General features: G+C 38.8%; 1 protein-coding gene across 7 annotated transcripts; it reads left to right on the top strand.

Annotated features, from left to right (window-relative positions):
- The first annotated feature begins 174 nt into the window (after window positions 1–174).
- On the top strand, window positions 175–15,970 carry CCNK (cyclin K). Of its 7 annotated transcripts, none has more exons than XM_039552627.1 (12): window positions 175–292; window positions 930–1,034; window positions 2,064–2,330; window positions 3,309–3,390; window positions 3,982–4,113; window positions 4,906–5,011; window positions 5,157–5,214; window positions 7,032–7,201; window positions 8,119–8,402; window positions 11,368–11,401; window positions 12,468–12,542; window positions 14,646–15,970. In XM_039552627.1, exons 3-12 carry the CDS (start codon window positions 2,134–2,136, stop codon window positions 15,266–15,268), a joined length of 1,761 nt encoding a protein of 586 aa, XP_039408561.1. In that variant the 5' UTR covers window positions 175–292; window positions 930–1,034; window positions 2,064–2,133; the 3' UTR covers window positions 15,269–15,970. The 7 variants fall into 7 exon arrangements, with proteins under 7 accessions (XP_039408561.1, XP_039408560.1, XP_039408563.1 ...); XM_039552629.1 differs by lacking the exon at window positions 175–292 and adding an exon at window positions 310–509; XM_039552628.1 differs by lacking the exon at window positions 175–292 and adding an exon at window positions 549–563.
- The last annotated feature ends 40 nt before the right edge of the window (window positions 15,971–16,010 follow it).

Genomic DNA, 16,010 nt, shown 5'->3' with positions numbered 1-16,010 from the left:
CTTGCAATCTTCCCTCTCGGCGTTTCGATTGGTCCGCTCCCAGGGCACGGCTGCGCGTCGCCCGCCTGCCTGGGCTCGGCAGCCTCTGACGGAGCGGGGACTGGGCTGGGGGCGGGGGAGCGCCGCTTCTCATTGGCGGGAGCCTCCGTCCTCGCGCGCTGCGCCTTTCCGACGTGATGACGCAGCGCGCGGCCTGGCCTGGCTCCCAAGATGGCGGCGCACAGGGCACGGAGGCCGCGCTGTCGCTGAGAGGCCCCGCGCTCCGGTGCGGCTCCCGCTCCCCGCGAGCCCTGTGAGTGCGCGGAGCCCGCCCGGGCCCCCCGCCGGCGACAGCCGCCGTCTGGGGAAGGGGGGAAGGGAGCGGGGAGGCCGGGAGCGAGCGCCTCCCCGGGCACCGGCAGCCCCGTCTACGGCGGGCAGGCGGGCGGGTCTGAGAGGAGTTGAGCATCCCCGGCCGGGTTGGGGCTGCAGGGGCGGAGCTGCGGTCGCGGTCGACGGGTTCGTCTCAGGTAAGGTGTAAAAAAGCCGGGATCGAGCTCTGGAACTCTCCTCCGGATTACTGGGTGCGTAAAAAGGCAGGGAAAACTTTCGTTATTATTTCCGGGCGTTGCGGTCTGGATTGGGACGTTTGAGATGGTTCATTTAGGATATTTGCGGGTGATGATTTTCGTTCCTGGTTCCGTATTCGGAAATGCTTTCGCTCCTTTATAGAAGCAGATCTCGTCGCTTCAGGCGCTTTTAGTGTTAATTAGTTTTTAAGCTACTTAGAAGTTAGGAAGCAAAATAGCTTGTAAGGAAGGAGAATCATAACAGCTATAAAAAATAGCACGTTTCTAGTAAATACGAAGGGAATGTGTGGTCGTGGCTTGGCGCGCTTTTTTTGATTCTGGAAATAGTTTTTAGTAGCCGTTTACTTTTTTTTGTGACAGAGTTTAGATCTGTCTGACCGATACCACGAGTTCTGAAGGTGATTCCAAAACCACCGTGAGGCAAAGACAGTTTCCTTTATTCTGAAAAAGAGAAGCTTTTTGAAGGTGAGCGAGGTGCTGACTGTTTTTCTGGCTGTTTTCCTGGCCGTTCACGTGATCTTCCTTCCGTTTTCGGAAGGGAAACGTCTCGAAAAGTAATAGCCAAATTTAAGTGTTTTAAGTTTTGGGTCTTGCTGTGACTGGCTTGCTTAGAGCGAATATATTGCATCATATCAATCACTGTTTGTTATGCAAACCTCTGCAGGTGACTGCAGTAATCTGTGCATGGTATCTGTAGTTAGTTGAATTACAGTAAGGGTAGTTTTGTGCCTGAAAAATAAAGGCAGTGAGTCTTCATTCTTGTTGAGGCATGGCTGAGCATCTGTCGTGATTCAAACACCAGAAAGGTGCCTGCAGAGCTTTGTGATTTGCATCGATGTACAGAAAGTGCTGGTAAACACAGGCAAGTAGGAGATTCTTGGAGTGTATTCAATTGCCTTGTTTTGGGTATGATTTTAGATGCTACCTTACTTTACAAGCTCACATCGGTTGACTTAATCTTGGTATGTGAAAGAACACTGCTTTTGTTACATTTTTTCTTTAAGTAGTACAAGTACAGATCACTTTACAAAGCTTCTGCCAAGTGGTTGCTGCTCGGGTATCCGAAGAGCAGGCAGGTATTTAAGTGGCCATTTAGGCTCATCTCACCAATGGCTTTCCTAGTTACCAATAGTCAGCTAATCCCCCTAATTTTTCAAATCTTTCTGCAGCCATCTCTGAATTGTTTTTTCCTACTTTTATGGACAAAGTAGATGGAAGTTGTTCTACTAAGAAAGAGCAGATATTGTTGGAGTTGTATTCTTGAAGTTTTATTACTAAACAGGTAATAGCAAGGATAACAGGTGGCTTTTTCTTTGATTGTATTTGCAATATATGGGGAGGATAAAGGAAAATTCTTTATTGCTTGTCTTTGAGCATAGGAAAAAGTTCTTTCCAACAGGCCAGGCTAAACACTATTCCTCTTTACTCCTCTTTGAGCAGGAACTAGAGGGGGGCAGTTCTCTATTTTTAAATTCCTTTTGCCTTTTCTTCAAGGTCCTGAAGTGACTCTCTGAAGACTTCGTTTTTGAAAATTTAAAAAGCAAGGACAATTCTGTTTTAATAAATGAAGGAGAATAAAGAAAATTCCAGCCCTTCTGTAAACTTGGCAAACCTGGACCATACAAAGCCATGCTGGTACTGGGATAAGAAAGATTTGGCACATACACCGTCACAGCTTGAAGGGCTTGATCCAGCTACAGAGGCACGATACCGCAGGGAAGGGGCCAGATTCATATTCGATGTGGGAACACGTTTAGGGCTGTATCCTTTAAACTCCTGTTGGTTTGAAATGTCTTTATGAATAGTGAGTTTTCAAAATAAAATGTACAAGAAATGTCACGTGCTCAGCTGTTCAAATGTTTCTTAGTCATTAATCAAAACTACTTTGTGTTTACATGCCTTTGGATGTAATGTGTTTTTACACAGTTCTATCCATTCATTGGATTAACAAGGTTCCAATTCGGTGATAGGGAGCTAAGATGATACAAACTTTCCAATTAAGAGTAACTCCTGTGAGTTATGAAACTCAGTGTTTCGGTATATGACTTCTCAAATTTTGAATTTTTCCCTCAGTTTTCTAGATTGTGCCTTTGAGGCTTTCAACCTCTGCCCTCCCCAGTCTTGGTCTTTGGTGGCTGTTTTTTTGTTTCATTGGTTTGGGATTTACAACTGTCCCATTCTTCCATAGACAGCCACTTAAATTTTCTGTTTCCTATATTCCTGTGCTTCCTTTAATCTCCTTAGGTCTTTTTTTAATAAAGCATGGTGAAGACAAAATTTTTACTTTTCTTAAAGTGAAGAGTGGGGAGCATGTTCAGATTTTATTTGCATTTGTAGGTGTGAATAGTACCTTTCCTCCACACCAGCAATTGAATGTGAAGTGATAATTGTTCTGTTCCTTCGTGTCCCTACTGCTGATTTTGACCTTCTCTGAAGCAGGTATGGTGCAACACAGGGATGACCTTACGTGCATCTTTCTGTAAATACGATCAGGACTTTGCACACTTACAACAAATGCTTTAGGTATCATCTGCATCTGGGCCTGATCATAGTATTTACACAGCTTTAAGGGCTTTTGTGGCTTTTTTGTTCTGAAGCTCCTGCTTTACTTGCAGTGTTTTTTAACTGGTCACTGAACAGCCAATGACTTGAGGTACTTGATAAAGCAGAATCCGTAGTGCATGTTTGGTTTTAAATGTGTTTTATATGCTGCTTGAAAGTCCTTAATCTGCACCACAGACATTATGACACTCTAGCAACCGGAATAATTTATTTCCATCGGTTTTATATGTTTCATTCCTTCAAACAGTTCCCAAGATATGTAAGTATTTAGAATATTGATGACTTAATTTAATGATTGCACTGGGCATGGACTATTTAGAATGGTGATTAGTCACTTGGGTACTACTGTTGTTCACTATGGAAAGATGGAAAATTAGCCTTTTGTCTTTTAATTATTACAGCTTAAAATTCATTATTCTTGCGTGTTTACACATTTATGTTTATGCTTGGAAATACATTGACATTGCAGTTCTATCTTGCTGATACTGTTTTTTAGAAAGAGTAGCAGCTGTAGTGCTGGCACTTCTGTATTAGCTAAAAGGAAAAAAGAAGTGTAATACAGTCTTAAAACTGCTTGACAGACAACATTGAACCAGGACAAATTGTGCTTTGGGTTTCTGGCCTTGACACAAAGTTGTATAAAATGGACAGTCCTCCAAAATCTGGATTTTTCCTCTGAGAAAATAAAAGTTTAACACTGTATTAAAATTAGAAATTAATATGTTCATTAAGTTTTTCCTGGGAGACTTCTACAGAACTGTTAATGGAAACTGGCAGTGTTTTTATAATGCTACACTGTATTGCATATCTACATGCAGACCATTTTTTGAAAGTACTTTGTTTTTTTTAGGTGACAGGAGCCTGCTGTCTCTTCCTAGCAGGAAAGGTTGAAGAAACACCTAAGAAATGTAAAGATATAATTAAAACAGCTCGTAGCTTGCTAAATGATGTACAGTTTGGGCAATTTGGAGATGACCCAAAGGTAAAAATATTCATGCTGAAATTGATTTCATCCTGTTGTACTGTAGTAAAGTGACATACATTCAATAGAGCATTGACTGATTTTCAGTTGCTCTAAATTAAATTAGATGTTCAGCATGCATCTATGGCTCTTTCAGGTAATGTGATAGGTAGCTATGAAAGTAATTCTTCCTAATACAAGTAGCTTTGGGAGCTTACCGGAGCATTAGTTTTTATAAAAAGTTTGCATTTTATCTTGTGTAAATTCTGATATTATTTTGCAAATTAAAGTAAATTTTAGTAATTTCAGCCAGAGCAAGAAATGTTACCAAGACATAAATCATCTGAATGGGATTTTAGGAAGTAATTAATAGTAAATCTTAAATAAGAGAACTAAGTATCAAAAGTATTGAGAAGTTTCTTGTTTACAGTATTGGCTTAGCAAAAGTAGCTTCTCTTAAAATTTCCTTATTTTAAATAGCAGAAGGACCTGAAACTTCTGAGAGAAACATGGTAGAACTTGTATTTTTGTTGTGATTTTGTATATCTGGCATTTTTATGCAGTGTCTGGTTCAGTTCATTCCTCTGTGGACAAAAAGGGATTTCAAATGCCACATCCCCTGTCCTCAGCAAAATAAATATGAAGAAAAGGTAACTGAGTTTAAAATAGTGTTACAAGTTGGAGAGATTTCTGTTCCCCTTGGAGACAAACTTGGCTGCCTGGAAGTGCTATGTAGTCATGCTCTATACTAGCATAAAATATTTTTGAGTGAAAGAAGGAATAATACTGTGGTTGCTTTATAACTCTCTATAGGAAGAAGTGATGGTACTTGAAAGAATCTTACTACAAACAATAAAGTTTGATTTGCAAGTGGAACATCCATACCAATTTCTTCTCAAGTATGCCAAACAACTCAAAGGTAAAATATTGCAGAGTGAGCAAGTAATGCCTGTTATTGATTTCCAGAAGTTAATATATATTATCAGTGCAGGAATATTCTATTTCCAACTGTTTGTCCCTCCTAATTTTATGTCTTTTTGGTTTTTTTTCTGATTGTTTTTCAGGAGACAAAAATAAAATTCAAAAACTGGTTCAAATGGCATGGACATTTGTCAATGACAGGTAAGATACACCTAGGAAACATTTTGAAAGTGAAATAGTTACTGTTGCTTACTTTGTTCTGGGGTTGGATATTTCTTTGGCAAATTTTTGATTTTTTTTTTTCCCCTGCTTGTTACATGTTTTCTTGGTTGTGTTCCTCAGTTTTTCTGTCCATCATTACCATGATAGTTCCATTGAGCATGGAATCTGGAATGGGTATGGAAGTAGATCAGTAAGACCTCTCCAATGTTGTGGTACTGATAGTGCTGCACTAAAAAGAAAGTTACTGTTTGAAAGGACCAAACCAAATTCTAGATCTCCAGGATACAAGCTGGCTTCTTGCCAAATCTGAGATATGTGGCTCATTCTGGAAAAAAAAAGTCATTTCTTAATTTCATCGCGTTCATCAATGTATTTTTAATGTGATATTTTGGTAATAGTGAAGTAGCCATTAAATTCACTGAGGAATATAGTTTTTAGCACTAGATTTACAACTTCTTGAGTAATGAACTTGTAAGAATCACATCAATTAACAGGAGTGTGTGTAGAAGGATTTCTCATGTGGTATTGAAAATCTCAATCAAATCAACTTGACACACTTTAGCCTTCTTCAGGAGGATTCTACAGAGCTGGGCACCTTAATTCACTGAGGACTTAAATATTACTTTCTATTTCCATAGCAAACCCTTAAGAAAATGTGTAAGTGGCCTGACTGTCCAGAAGTTGTGAATACATTGCTTTCAGTCATGCCTACAGCAGTAGAACATCATAAAAAAGGAGGTGCATTTTTAATCACATGCCTGATTTGAATTAGTCCTGTGTGGGTTCAGATTCTGTAGATACCACCTAAACTCTCCAAATTAATTTGAGCAAAATTAATGTGGATCTCAAGAGATGTTTACTTCAGCTGCTGTCAGTCTTGCAGGTAGAACAAAATTATGGCATGACCATCGCTGTTAAGTTTGTTAAACTACTGTAATTTATCCATCAAAGTTTGGACACTATTGTACTTGAAATTAGATAGCATTTAGTATTTTAAAAATCCTAACGCTTAAAATGCACTTCAGGAAAACACTTGTATGAATTTGGAGAGTTTGTTTTAAACCATGCGTAATAGTTATCTCTGTTCTGAAGAGGCTGTATTGTGCTTCCTTAATAAGCACCATATTAGAAATTTACTTTTTTTTTTAGGATCCTGGCAAAATAATTCTGTACTTTGCACTACAGGCCTTTAGAATAGAGCATTCTGTTCTTATACAGCCACAGTGAATTCACGGAAATTCAGCTGGCTGGCTGGATCTAACATTCTGTAAGCAGATTATTGTTACAGAATCTGTGGAGAAAACAGAAAAATATTTCATAATTTAAAATTGATATCAGGAAATAGTAACTTTAAGTATGACAGAAAGTTAATGTCAATAATACCTATAATATCAATTATTTTAGCATCAGCTTTAACAAAGGCTGTTCAAGAGATAACCTTTTATATCTTGATCTAAAACTTGTCTTGTGCTTGACAAGTTGCTTTGCGAGTTCATGTTGGCTGCTCTGTGGGGCTTTCGGGGGTTTTTTTAGTATTTGTTCACATTTTATTGACAAACATTGGGAAGCTCTAAAATCTGATTTGGGACCTTATTTCATGACAGTGGTAGTCCAGAAATAGTTTAGTTTTGTAAATTCTTTTGTTTAACAAGGCTCTTAATTAAAATTGCCGGAAAAGTTAGAAGTGTGGTGGGATTTTATGCCCTGTTAATTACAGCTGCTGTACATTAAAGTGCTCTTGGACAATCAGGTAATCCCCAGGGTTGTGTTTTGTTTTGGTTTATTTCCTATTGCAGTCTCTGCACTACACTGTCCCTGCAGTGGGAGCCTGAGATCATAGCTGTTGCAGTTATGTACTTAGCAGGCCGTTTGTGTAAGTTTGAAATACAGGAATGGACATCAAAACCAATGTACAGACGATGGTGGGAGCAGTTTGTTCAAGATGTTCCTGTTGATGTTTTGGAAGGTATGAAAATGGTTTACCACAAAATTTCTTTTAATTGTGTGGCCTAGGTTATAAGTAAATGCATATAGCTTTCTATCTAGGTTTTAGTCAAAATAATCTTGTGTCAAATATGTAACTCAGGTCGTATGTGCTATCCCTTAATCAGGTGTTAAATTGAACTGGCTTATCTTAGAGGCATATTTAATCATCATGATTAGTCTTTTGTTCAATGTTTGCTTTACAACTTGTTTAGTTTATAACACATCTAATTAGCCTGAATTGTCATGGTGTGTTTTCTATTTTTTTAATGATTACCCTACTCCTCATTTTAAATAAGTGGTTCTACAAACGCAGGAACTAATGGAGCCCAATTTCTAGTAGTTTTCCCATTAATAATTGATCTTTTTGACCAAATTATGCTAGGATAGAGGGGTTTTTGTGATGTACCATGAATGATGGACAGATTACAGGGGACCTTTAGCTCCTAATGTGTTGGAAGAAGAATTTAGTACTAGTCTTTTACTTAGTTCCTAAAACTTCTTTGACTGGCTTAACTCAACATGTATGTTTTAACATATAATCGTCTTCTACTTGCTTTCTTGCTGTTTTACTGTCCTGTGATTGTGGTTACCTGGCTCTCCAGGCACACAGTAATGACATACAGTGTGTTATTACCAAGACACTGTGCTCTTCTTCTGAAAGGTGTGCATATGCATGTACATATTGCTCAGCATAGGCAGAAGAAACTCAGAAGTGCAAGCATAAGTTGAAAATTAGTCTGTTTTTAAAAAGTTATTTAGGTCACTATAATGGTGAGTGATATTTGCAATGAATTTTTCCAAAGTTGATGTCCAGTAAAAATCAGGTAAGTGTGTTAAATATACACTTGTACATTGTATGGTTATAATACTTCGGATTTTCCTTTCTTTGTCATTAAGATATCTGTCACCAGATCCTGGATCTATACTCACAGGGAAAACAGCAAATGCCTCATCATACTCCTCATCAGTTGCAGCAGCCACCATCTCTTCAGTCTACACCCCAGGCACCTACGGTACAGCAGTCACAGCAATCCCAGAGTTCAGAGCAATCCCAGACACAGCAGCAAAAAGAGTCGCAACCGTCAGCACAACAACAGCAGCAGCAGCAGCAAACACAAGCACAGCAATCTAAAAAGCCCTCTCCCCAGTCAAGTCCTCCTAGACAGATTAAAAGACCAGCAGTAAGTTGAACTTTAACTTGCAATTTATTTTCAGGCTGATCTGATTTAAAGGCCACAATGTGCAGCAGACTTGTGTTTGCTTTAAGAATGAGCCTTGTAATTAATTTTATGTAGTAGATTTGGTTATGTGGCAACTTTGTTGATGCAGAAGAGCCTTCACAGTTCTGGCATATGACATTCTTACTCCACTTGAGCCAAAAGCCATGGAGAGGCTTTTAAGTCAACATGAGCTGTTCATGCTCTCAGTATTCGTGGTTCTGTGCTGTCAATAAATATGTTATGAACGCTTGCTTATTCACGTGAAGGACCTACTTTACTACTGATTTTGCCCCATCCCATATATTAATGAAGTACCTTGTGGAAAAAAATGATGCTTTTGCCTGACTGGTATCTGTTGATCGTGAATGGTCACCTCTGGCCAAGCCATCAGTGAAACTTACCTTTTCTTGAAATTAGTTTGAGGTCCATCACCTAATAATCAAGAAAATAAATAGTACAGATATACTGTAGGCAGCCACAACAAATAAAAAGCAAAGGGTGACTCAAAGGAGTTTTGTAGGAATACAGCACAAGCAGCATGAAATTGAGAAAAGTAAATGTGGTGATCTGAAATTGTTCCTTTTCTAAAAAGCAGTCTGGGAGAACAAGATGTGTGGTGTTTGAAAGATTTACTTGGTGCTTCTAAAATGTTCTGGAGTTAGATGTACCATAAACCTTACTTAAGATCTTTCCTGCTTCTATAAATAGGGCTTTGCATGACTTCTCCTTTGGTTTGTGCAGAACAGAAATACACTTTGTTCCTGGAGGCCAGATTTTCAATTTACATGAACTCTTATAACTCCATTACCTTCTACTGAGCCAAGATGCTTTCAAGCAGCTGAGGCATTGGCCCATGACTTACAGACCCATACCAGATGTCTAAAGCATCTGCACATCCTCTGCATCTCTAGTTGTGAAGAGCACTTGAATTTTCAGTTGATTTCACTAAAAATATACTGGTGAATCATTAGATGTAAATAGTATTTTCAGTTGGATTAAACTAGAAATTGTTAGGGGGAACAATTTCATTGCTCACAGGAACAGCAGTAAAGGAGCAGTTCCATTGTGTTGATTCAGCTGAAAGTATTAAATACCCATCAGTGTGCCAATAAATAATGTTGATTATTTATTATTATTTATTATGACCCGTGGGTGTTCTGGCTAGGGCAAACTACAGTGCAGTAGAATGACCAAATAAATGTTCGTCTCTATTTTAGCAGCTGCCATTATTAGAGAATTGTTACTGCTTGATTCTTTTTTTTCTTTAGCATAAATGCAGTTTTAATTGATGTTTGTTTTTTCTGTCATGAGTTATTTTGCTCCAGTTTCTTGTTCTGTTGTAATGATGTACCTTGTTGTTGTTTTTTGGACATTGTTCCATATTAACAAGTACATAATAACTGAATTGCTTGTCACCTGAAGTAATCAACTGACTTCACAAAATGAGTGATTTTTGGAAAAGATCCAACATGTAGTTATTTGCTTCTGTTTGAAAGTGCAGGGAGAATTGATGCAGTTTTACAGGCATGGAATGTAGTGCTAGAAAGTCAAGAAAAGACCACCCAAGTAAAATGAAGGCAGCAGATGAGTCCGTGAGTCACAAAGAAAGAGTGTGTGTGTTTGAAATGGGAAGATAAAGATTGTCCTTAAAAATCAGGAAAGCAGTTGGAAGGTGTCTGGAAAATTGAAATGACTGTCAAAGGAATATAAGAATGAGGTTGCCTCAAGCAGGCAGAAATTACACAGCAAAATTTTTGAGAATATCCATCAGAATTAAGGAAAAGTTATTGTTCAAGTTGGATTGAACTGTGTGTCCATTCTTGCTGTGGAAAGTGAAGGAAACAGAGGAACATTTTGTGAAGGTAAAGCTGCTGGAGATAAAACAGTCCCTTAAAACCTTTTCACTGAAAAGACAGAGGAGCTATGTACTGTACCCCTCTGACCTTCATCATTCATTTTAAATATAGTTGTACTTAAATTTCAGTTAAATTCTCTGCTTTTCTCAGAAACCATCGAATAGTCATCTCAGTGGGACTGTGTAATCTGGGAAGATTTTTCTTATTCCCTTATCTGTGATTATTTAAAAGGACTACAACAAAACAGCAACCAACAAAACAAGAAAAAACCCAGCCAAAAACTTGTGACTGGAAGGATGATGTGAGGGTTTGTGGGCTTTGTTCAGTGTGCATACATTTTTTTTCTGGCATAACATTTAGATTTTATACAATGCTTTCCATCTGAAGGCTTCTGAAATGTTTTATGCTGTGCAACACTTTCACTGCCCTCCTGTCCTGGTAAATAAAGCATAAGAGCCTGAAGGGATTTTGGCAAAGGTTGAGTGACAGGTCAAAGAAGAATCAGGAACAGAGGCCAAGCCTCTTGTTTCAGCTCAGTGAGCAGTGTACTGGACCATGACATATGAGCAGTGGATGATAAATACATTAAATGAGATGTAATACTCAACAGTGGGAACAGCAGGAAATGCTGCATATAAAATACCTGCTATTTTTCCAGTCTTTTCATTCTGCCAGTTAAGCTGGGCTTTCCCAGTGTGATTTGACTTTGTTCAGTGTTTGTCTTGCATTTGTTGTTAAGAGACTATAGAAGTATTTAGGTTGGAAAAGAGCTTTAAGATCATCATCTCCAACCGTTAATGCAGCACAGTCAAGTCCACCACTAAACCATGTCCCCAACTGCCACATCTACACATCTTTTGAATACCTGCAGGGATGGTGATTGAACCACTTCCACGGGCAGCCTGTTCCAATTCCTGACCACTCTTTCCGTGAAGAAATTTTACCTGATACCCAATCTAAACCTCCCTTGGCACAAGTTGAGGCCATTTCTTCTTGTCCTGTCACTACCTGGGAGAAGAGACTGACTGCAGTGGTCTTACTTTTATCTTCTTTTTCTTTTTTTCAAACAGGCTGTATCTCCAAAAGAAGAAACAAAGGCAGCAGGTAAATATTAATATTCTATTCACGATGCTTCTATTTTACTGCTTAAACCAGAATAAGTAATTTGCTGACGTGCACTTTGTTTGCTTACAGGCTTGGCAGCTCTAAAACTATTTTGATTGTGATAATGCACCTTAAAGATACACTATAACTGTTTTTACAATGTTCCTAACTGCAAAACTTGAAAAAAATTGAGTATAACTGTGCCCAAAGAGTCCCTTAATAGAGTCTGTTCAGTAGAAGTCTTGCTAAACTAGTCATCTTTCAGTGTATAACTCCATGCATCATTTGGGAGTAGTTCCTCAGCCAGCTGTGAGGCCTTGAAGTGACTGAAGGTACCATGTCATTAAATAGCTGCACTAACAGTAAGCATGTTGGTGTTTGTAATTTGTAATCAGCAGTGTTTGTAATTGGTTGTTGGCATGGCTTCCACTAAAAGCCATTTTGTGTCAATACATAGTGTATCTTAAGAAATGCAGGCTCACTGCAGTGACCGTATCTGGTTCTTTTGTTTGTATGGGGGTTTTTCTTCATTTTGCTGTTTTGGAACAAAGTAGTTCAGGATAGCTAGGATGTACTTCCTAAGGAAGTCTGTCACTTCTTCCCCTGTAGCTCTGCAGATGTATTCCAGTGGGCTGTCTCTTCTCCCTCCTCTCTCCTGTCCAGCTGCTATTTTGTTTGGTTTCTGACACACATTTCCCTAGCAGAGCATAGGTCAGCTTCTTTTGAGAGCTGTTTCAACTAATTATAAGTTTTGGGCTAGAAAACATATACTTGCTCATCTTCACTTACATACTGTTATTGGGACAGTTTGTCTCTAGTTACAAAATCACTTGAACTTGTAGGCATACGTCCTTTTGGAAGACTTGGATGTGATACTTGATGCCACTTTATTTATACAAAGGTGTTGATTTTAGTTTTCTTTATTAAACATACCTAGTAAATAGGATTTCCATGGTACTTTGGCATAGTGTAATGTGATGTGATAATCATTTGCATGAGAACAGAGTTGGAATTTGGAAAATATTGCAGAGCAATAACCAATCACAAACTGACAAATGTTTTTTAGAACCACCGCCACCATCTAAAATTCCTAAAATTGAAACTTCACATCCACCAATACCTCCTGCACATCCACCTCCAGGTAAGCTTTTATTTTCTTAAACACATTTATTTTTGTTAACTTACTTGCTTTTCATTCAGGTGGTAGTAATGGTGTGGGGGCAGGGGTTTGTTGCCTTGATTAATCAGCTTGGCAGGTAAAAATAAAAGGTTGATAAGCTCTAGAGGGAATTTCATCATAGTAGCACAGGCTTTCCAGACAGAAGTAAAAACTTAGGATGGAAACAAGACTATACTAGGTGGATAAAGGCAAAACAAAGTTGCAACTGTTAAAGGTCTAAAAGACTAAAACTAATTGTTAATAGCAGGCTAAAAGGGACTTCATGATCTCAAAAGGGTGGTAAATGCCATATTAGATTACTAGAGGAGCTTTCAGCTGTCCTGTAGAAGTTGTATCTGTAGTACAGGAATTCTGCAGGTGTGCAACTTCCAAACAGTAAGGGGGATACTTTCATTGCTGTACCTCAAAAGAGGACTTTTTTTCTGCCAGAGAACATTAATACTGCACACATGCCTTACGTTTGCAAAATACACTGTACTGTTGTAAAAATGTGCTTCCCAGCGCCTTGGTGCATTAGCTGTCCTTCCAGTGACCCTTAAATATGACATAAATATTTCACAGACCATGGTCCATAATGTAACTGTAAGATGACAGCTTCTAACAGGGAACTAGGAGAGAGAAAAGCAATGCCCTGAAATATAGTAGGACAGTTTTTCTCATTTGTTAAAATCTAATTAAGAACGAAGTTTTTCTAAATACCATGCTCATTATTCCTTCAGTTGTTAGATCTTGAATGCACATCTTGCATCCAGAATGGTTCTGAAAATGAACAAATGAGGAAGTTACTGCCTGCTACAATTTTGGAGCTAGAAGTCACTGAAATCATGGGTACCACAGCCAGCATGCACACCTTGTGTGATTTAATTATGTGGCTTTCCTAGGGCACAGTTTCACTGTTAAAATCCTGCTTAGGCAGGTAATGGATTTATTTCCCCTGTTACCTGAAATTTTCCTTTGGAGTTTGTTTATATAAGGATGTAATTGTATAAGCACTGCAACCTTATCAAAATAAATAGCAGCTCTGTGGAAAAACCAGGTGAAAACAGCATGCATATTGACCAAGTGACCCAGGAGGAGGATTTATCTCAAATTCTGTTTAACAGTGGCAGTGTAGTATGCCACTAGAAAAGACTGCCCTGTATGAGCTTTCTCTTACTTAACTTAGGAGCTTTTCTTTCTTAACAATGTTTTAGATGCTTATATATACAAGCAAGATGAATGTCAAGATGTCTTTTTTGTTGGTTGTTTTAATAATCTCTCTGACGATACAGAGAGGTTGCTATTAGATTAGTCATCATAGTGGTATTACTTACTTCATAATGTCTGCATTAAGAGGGGAAAAAAAACCTATTCTTATTTAAAGAGAAGACAGCTTAAAGCATGTTCGTTCCAGAAGTGGCTAGGTATAATTCTGTAAAATGCTGACCTTTTTATGAACTTCTCCAGAGTGTCAGGTACTGAGTTCACTGAAATTAATCAGTGGGACAAAGCTGATCAGATTTCATGCCCTTCTTCCTTACCTTCTGGTTTTCTTCTTTTCTTTCTTTGGTAAACAGGTTTAGAACTGAGTGTTAAAGACTTGAGACTTTGGCCTGTGTTCTCAAATAATATTTCCCAATCTGGGAGGCAGGTAAAGTGCAGAGGGTAATCCCAGGCCACCTTCTGGATTACCAAAGAGGTAGAAATGAGGCCTGGACTAAAGAAGATGGAAGCACTGATCTAAAGATTTTTGGTATCATGAATCTCATGACTTTAAATCCACTAGTTCTGACTCCATCCATTCAGTCTATTAATTCTGCTGATTGTACAACAATATTTAAATTATAAAGAAATAGTAATAGGAAAGATGACTTTAAGAATGGGAAAAGCTGACCTTGAAGCTTTGGTAGGCAGCTTAGTCAGTTTTTAGTGACCTGAGGAGGTCTGACTGGATCCCATATGGCATTCAGAGACTTAGAGAATTGAGTTGTCTTTTGCTAATTTAACTGGAAGAAAAATACGAAGTATTCAGAAGCTGTTCTTGCCACTATCCTTCAAAAAAATAAACAAAATTTTCTTTTCCAGAGCGCAAGCCGCCTTTGACAACGGCAGTTTCAATGGGAGAGCCAGAGCAATCTACTACTGTGGACTCAGTAGATATGCCAAAGGTCCAGATTCCTCCCCCTGCTCATCCTGCCCCAGTACATCAACCTCCACCTCTGCCACACCGTCCCCCGCCCCCACCCCCCACCAGTTATATTACAGGGATGTCTACTACAAATTCTTACATGTCAGGGGAGGGTTATCAAAGTCTCCAGTCGATGATGAAAACAGAAGGACCAACATACGGAGCTTTACCACCGGCCTATGGACCACCAGCTCATCTACCATATCATCCTCATGTCTACCCTCCCAACCCTCCACCACCAGTTCCACCTCCACCCCCTGCTTCTTTCCCCCCACCCAATATTCCACCTCCTACTCCTGGATATCCTCCTCCACCTACATACAACCCTAATTTCCCACCTCCAAGACTGCCTCCAACTCATGCAGTACCACCTCATCCACCTCCAGGGCTGGGAATGCCACCAGCTAGTTATCCCCCTCCTACTGTTCCCCCAGGTGGACAGCCACCTGTACCACCTCCAATTCCACCACCTGGTATGCCACCTGTAGCAGGACTTGGACGTGCTACATGGATGAGATAGCATGAGGTAATTTGCACGATATACCTTTCTGTTGACTAGGCAGGAGTAGACAGCCAAAATCTACATTGTAAAGATGAAGAGGAGGGCAATCTGTATAATTTAGATGAAGAAATGAGATTAAATGAAAATTTAGCTGATCTGTTTGCAGTATGGTTTATGGTGAGTTATATAGGCTTCTAGATTTTAATCAGCTTTGCAGTATCTATTCTAACTTTATACATTTGACTTAAGTTTAAATTGTCTTGACTTATTCCAGCACTGGATTACTTTGTACTAGCAAAACCAGCCATATTGGCTCAATTATATCAGTAAGAAGAAAATTTCCTTCTAGAAATCAGTGCCTATTTTTGAGTATCAAAATAGCCAGATACTATGATATTTGATCTATAATAAGAAACTTCATTTTTAATAGTAAGTAAAACAACACGATGTCAAGCATAAAAGCTGCTTTATTTAAGAGAGATTCTGAATGCTAGCTGACTGGAATAATTTTGAGGTGTTTGCCTTGCTGATAGTTTTGGTTTGGAATGTACTGGTATCTTAAAATATTGTATGTTTACACCTATTTGCAAATTCCTGTACATAATATATATATTTTCTAAGTGTGAAAGTCTGAATGTAACAGCCTACTGTGGTGTACATCATAGTTATAAATGGGACTACTTTGTTCACTCTACCCAAATAAAATTGATTCTGAATTTAGTGGATTTCCAGGTTTTTCATATTAGTTCAGAGTTCATAA

Source organism: Corvus cornix, chromosome 5, assembly GCF_000738735.6.
Source record: "Corvus cornix cornix isolate S_Up_H32 chromosome 5, ASM73873v5, whole genome shotgun sequence".
Classification (NCBI taxonomy): domain Eukaryota; kingdom Metazoa; phylum Chordata; class Aves; order Passeriformes; family Corvidae; genus Corvus; species Corvus cornix.
Note: the sequence above shows the minus strand (reverse complement) of the source record. Positions and strands in the feature narration are given on the sequence as shown.

What these genes read in the sequence shown, in the direction of transcription:
- CCNK (XM_039552626.1), top strand. Translation starts at nt 2,134, where the DNA reads ATGAAGGAGAATAAAGAAAATTCCAGCCCTTCTGTAAACTTGGCAAAC. An exon ending in GTATGCCAAACAACTCAAAG is followed by an intron (nt 5,012 to 5,156) that starts GTAAAATATTGC and finishes ATTGTTTTTCAG; the next exon opens with GAGACAAAAATAAAATTCAA. An exon ending in TCCTGCACATCCACCTCCAG is followed by an intron (nt 12,543 to 14,645) that starts GTAAGCTTTTAT and finishes TTTCTTTTCCAG; the next exon opens with AGCGCAAGCCGCCTTTGACA.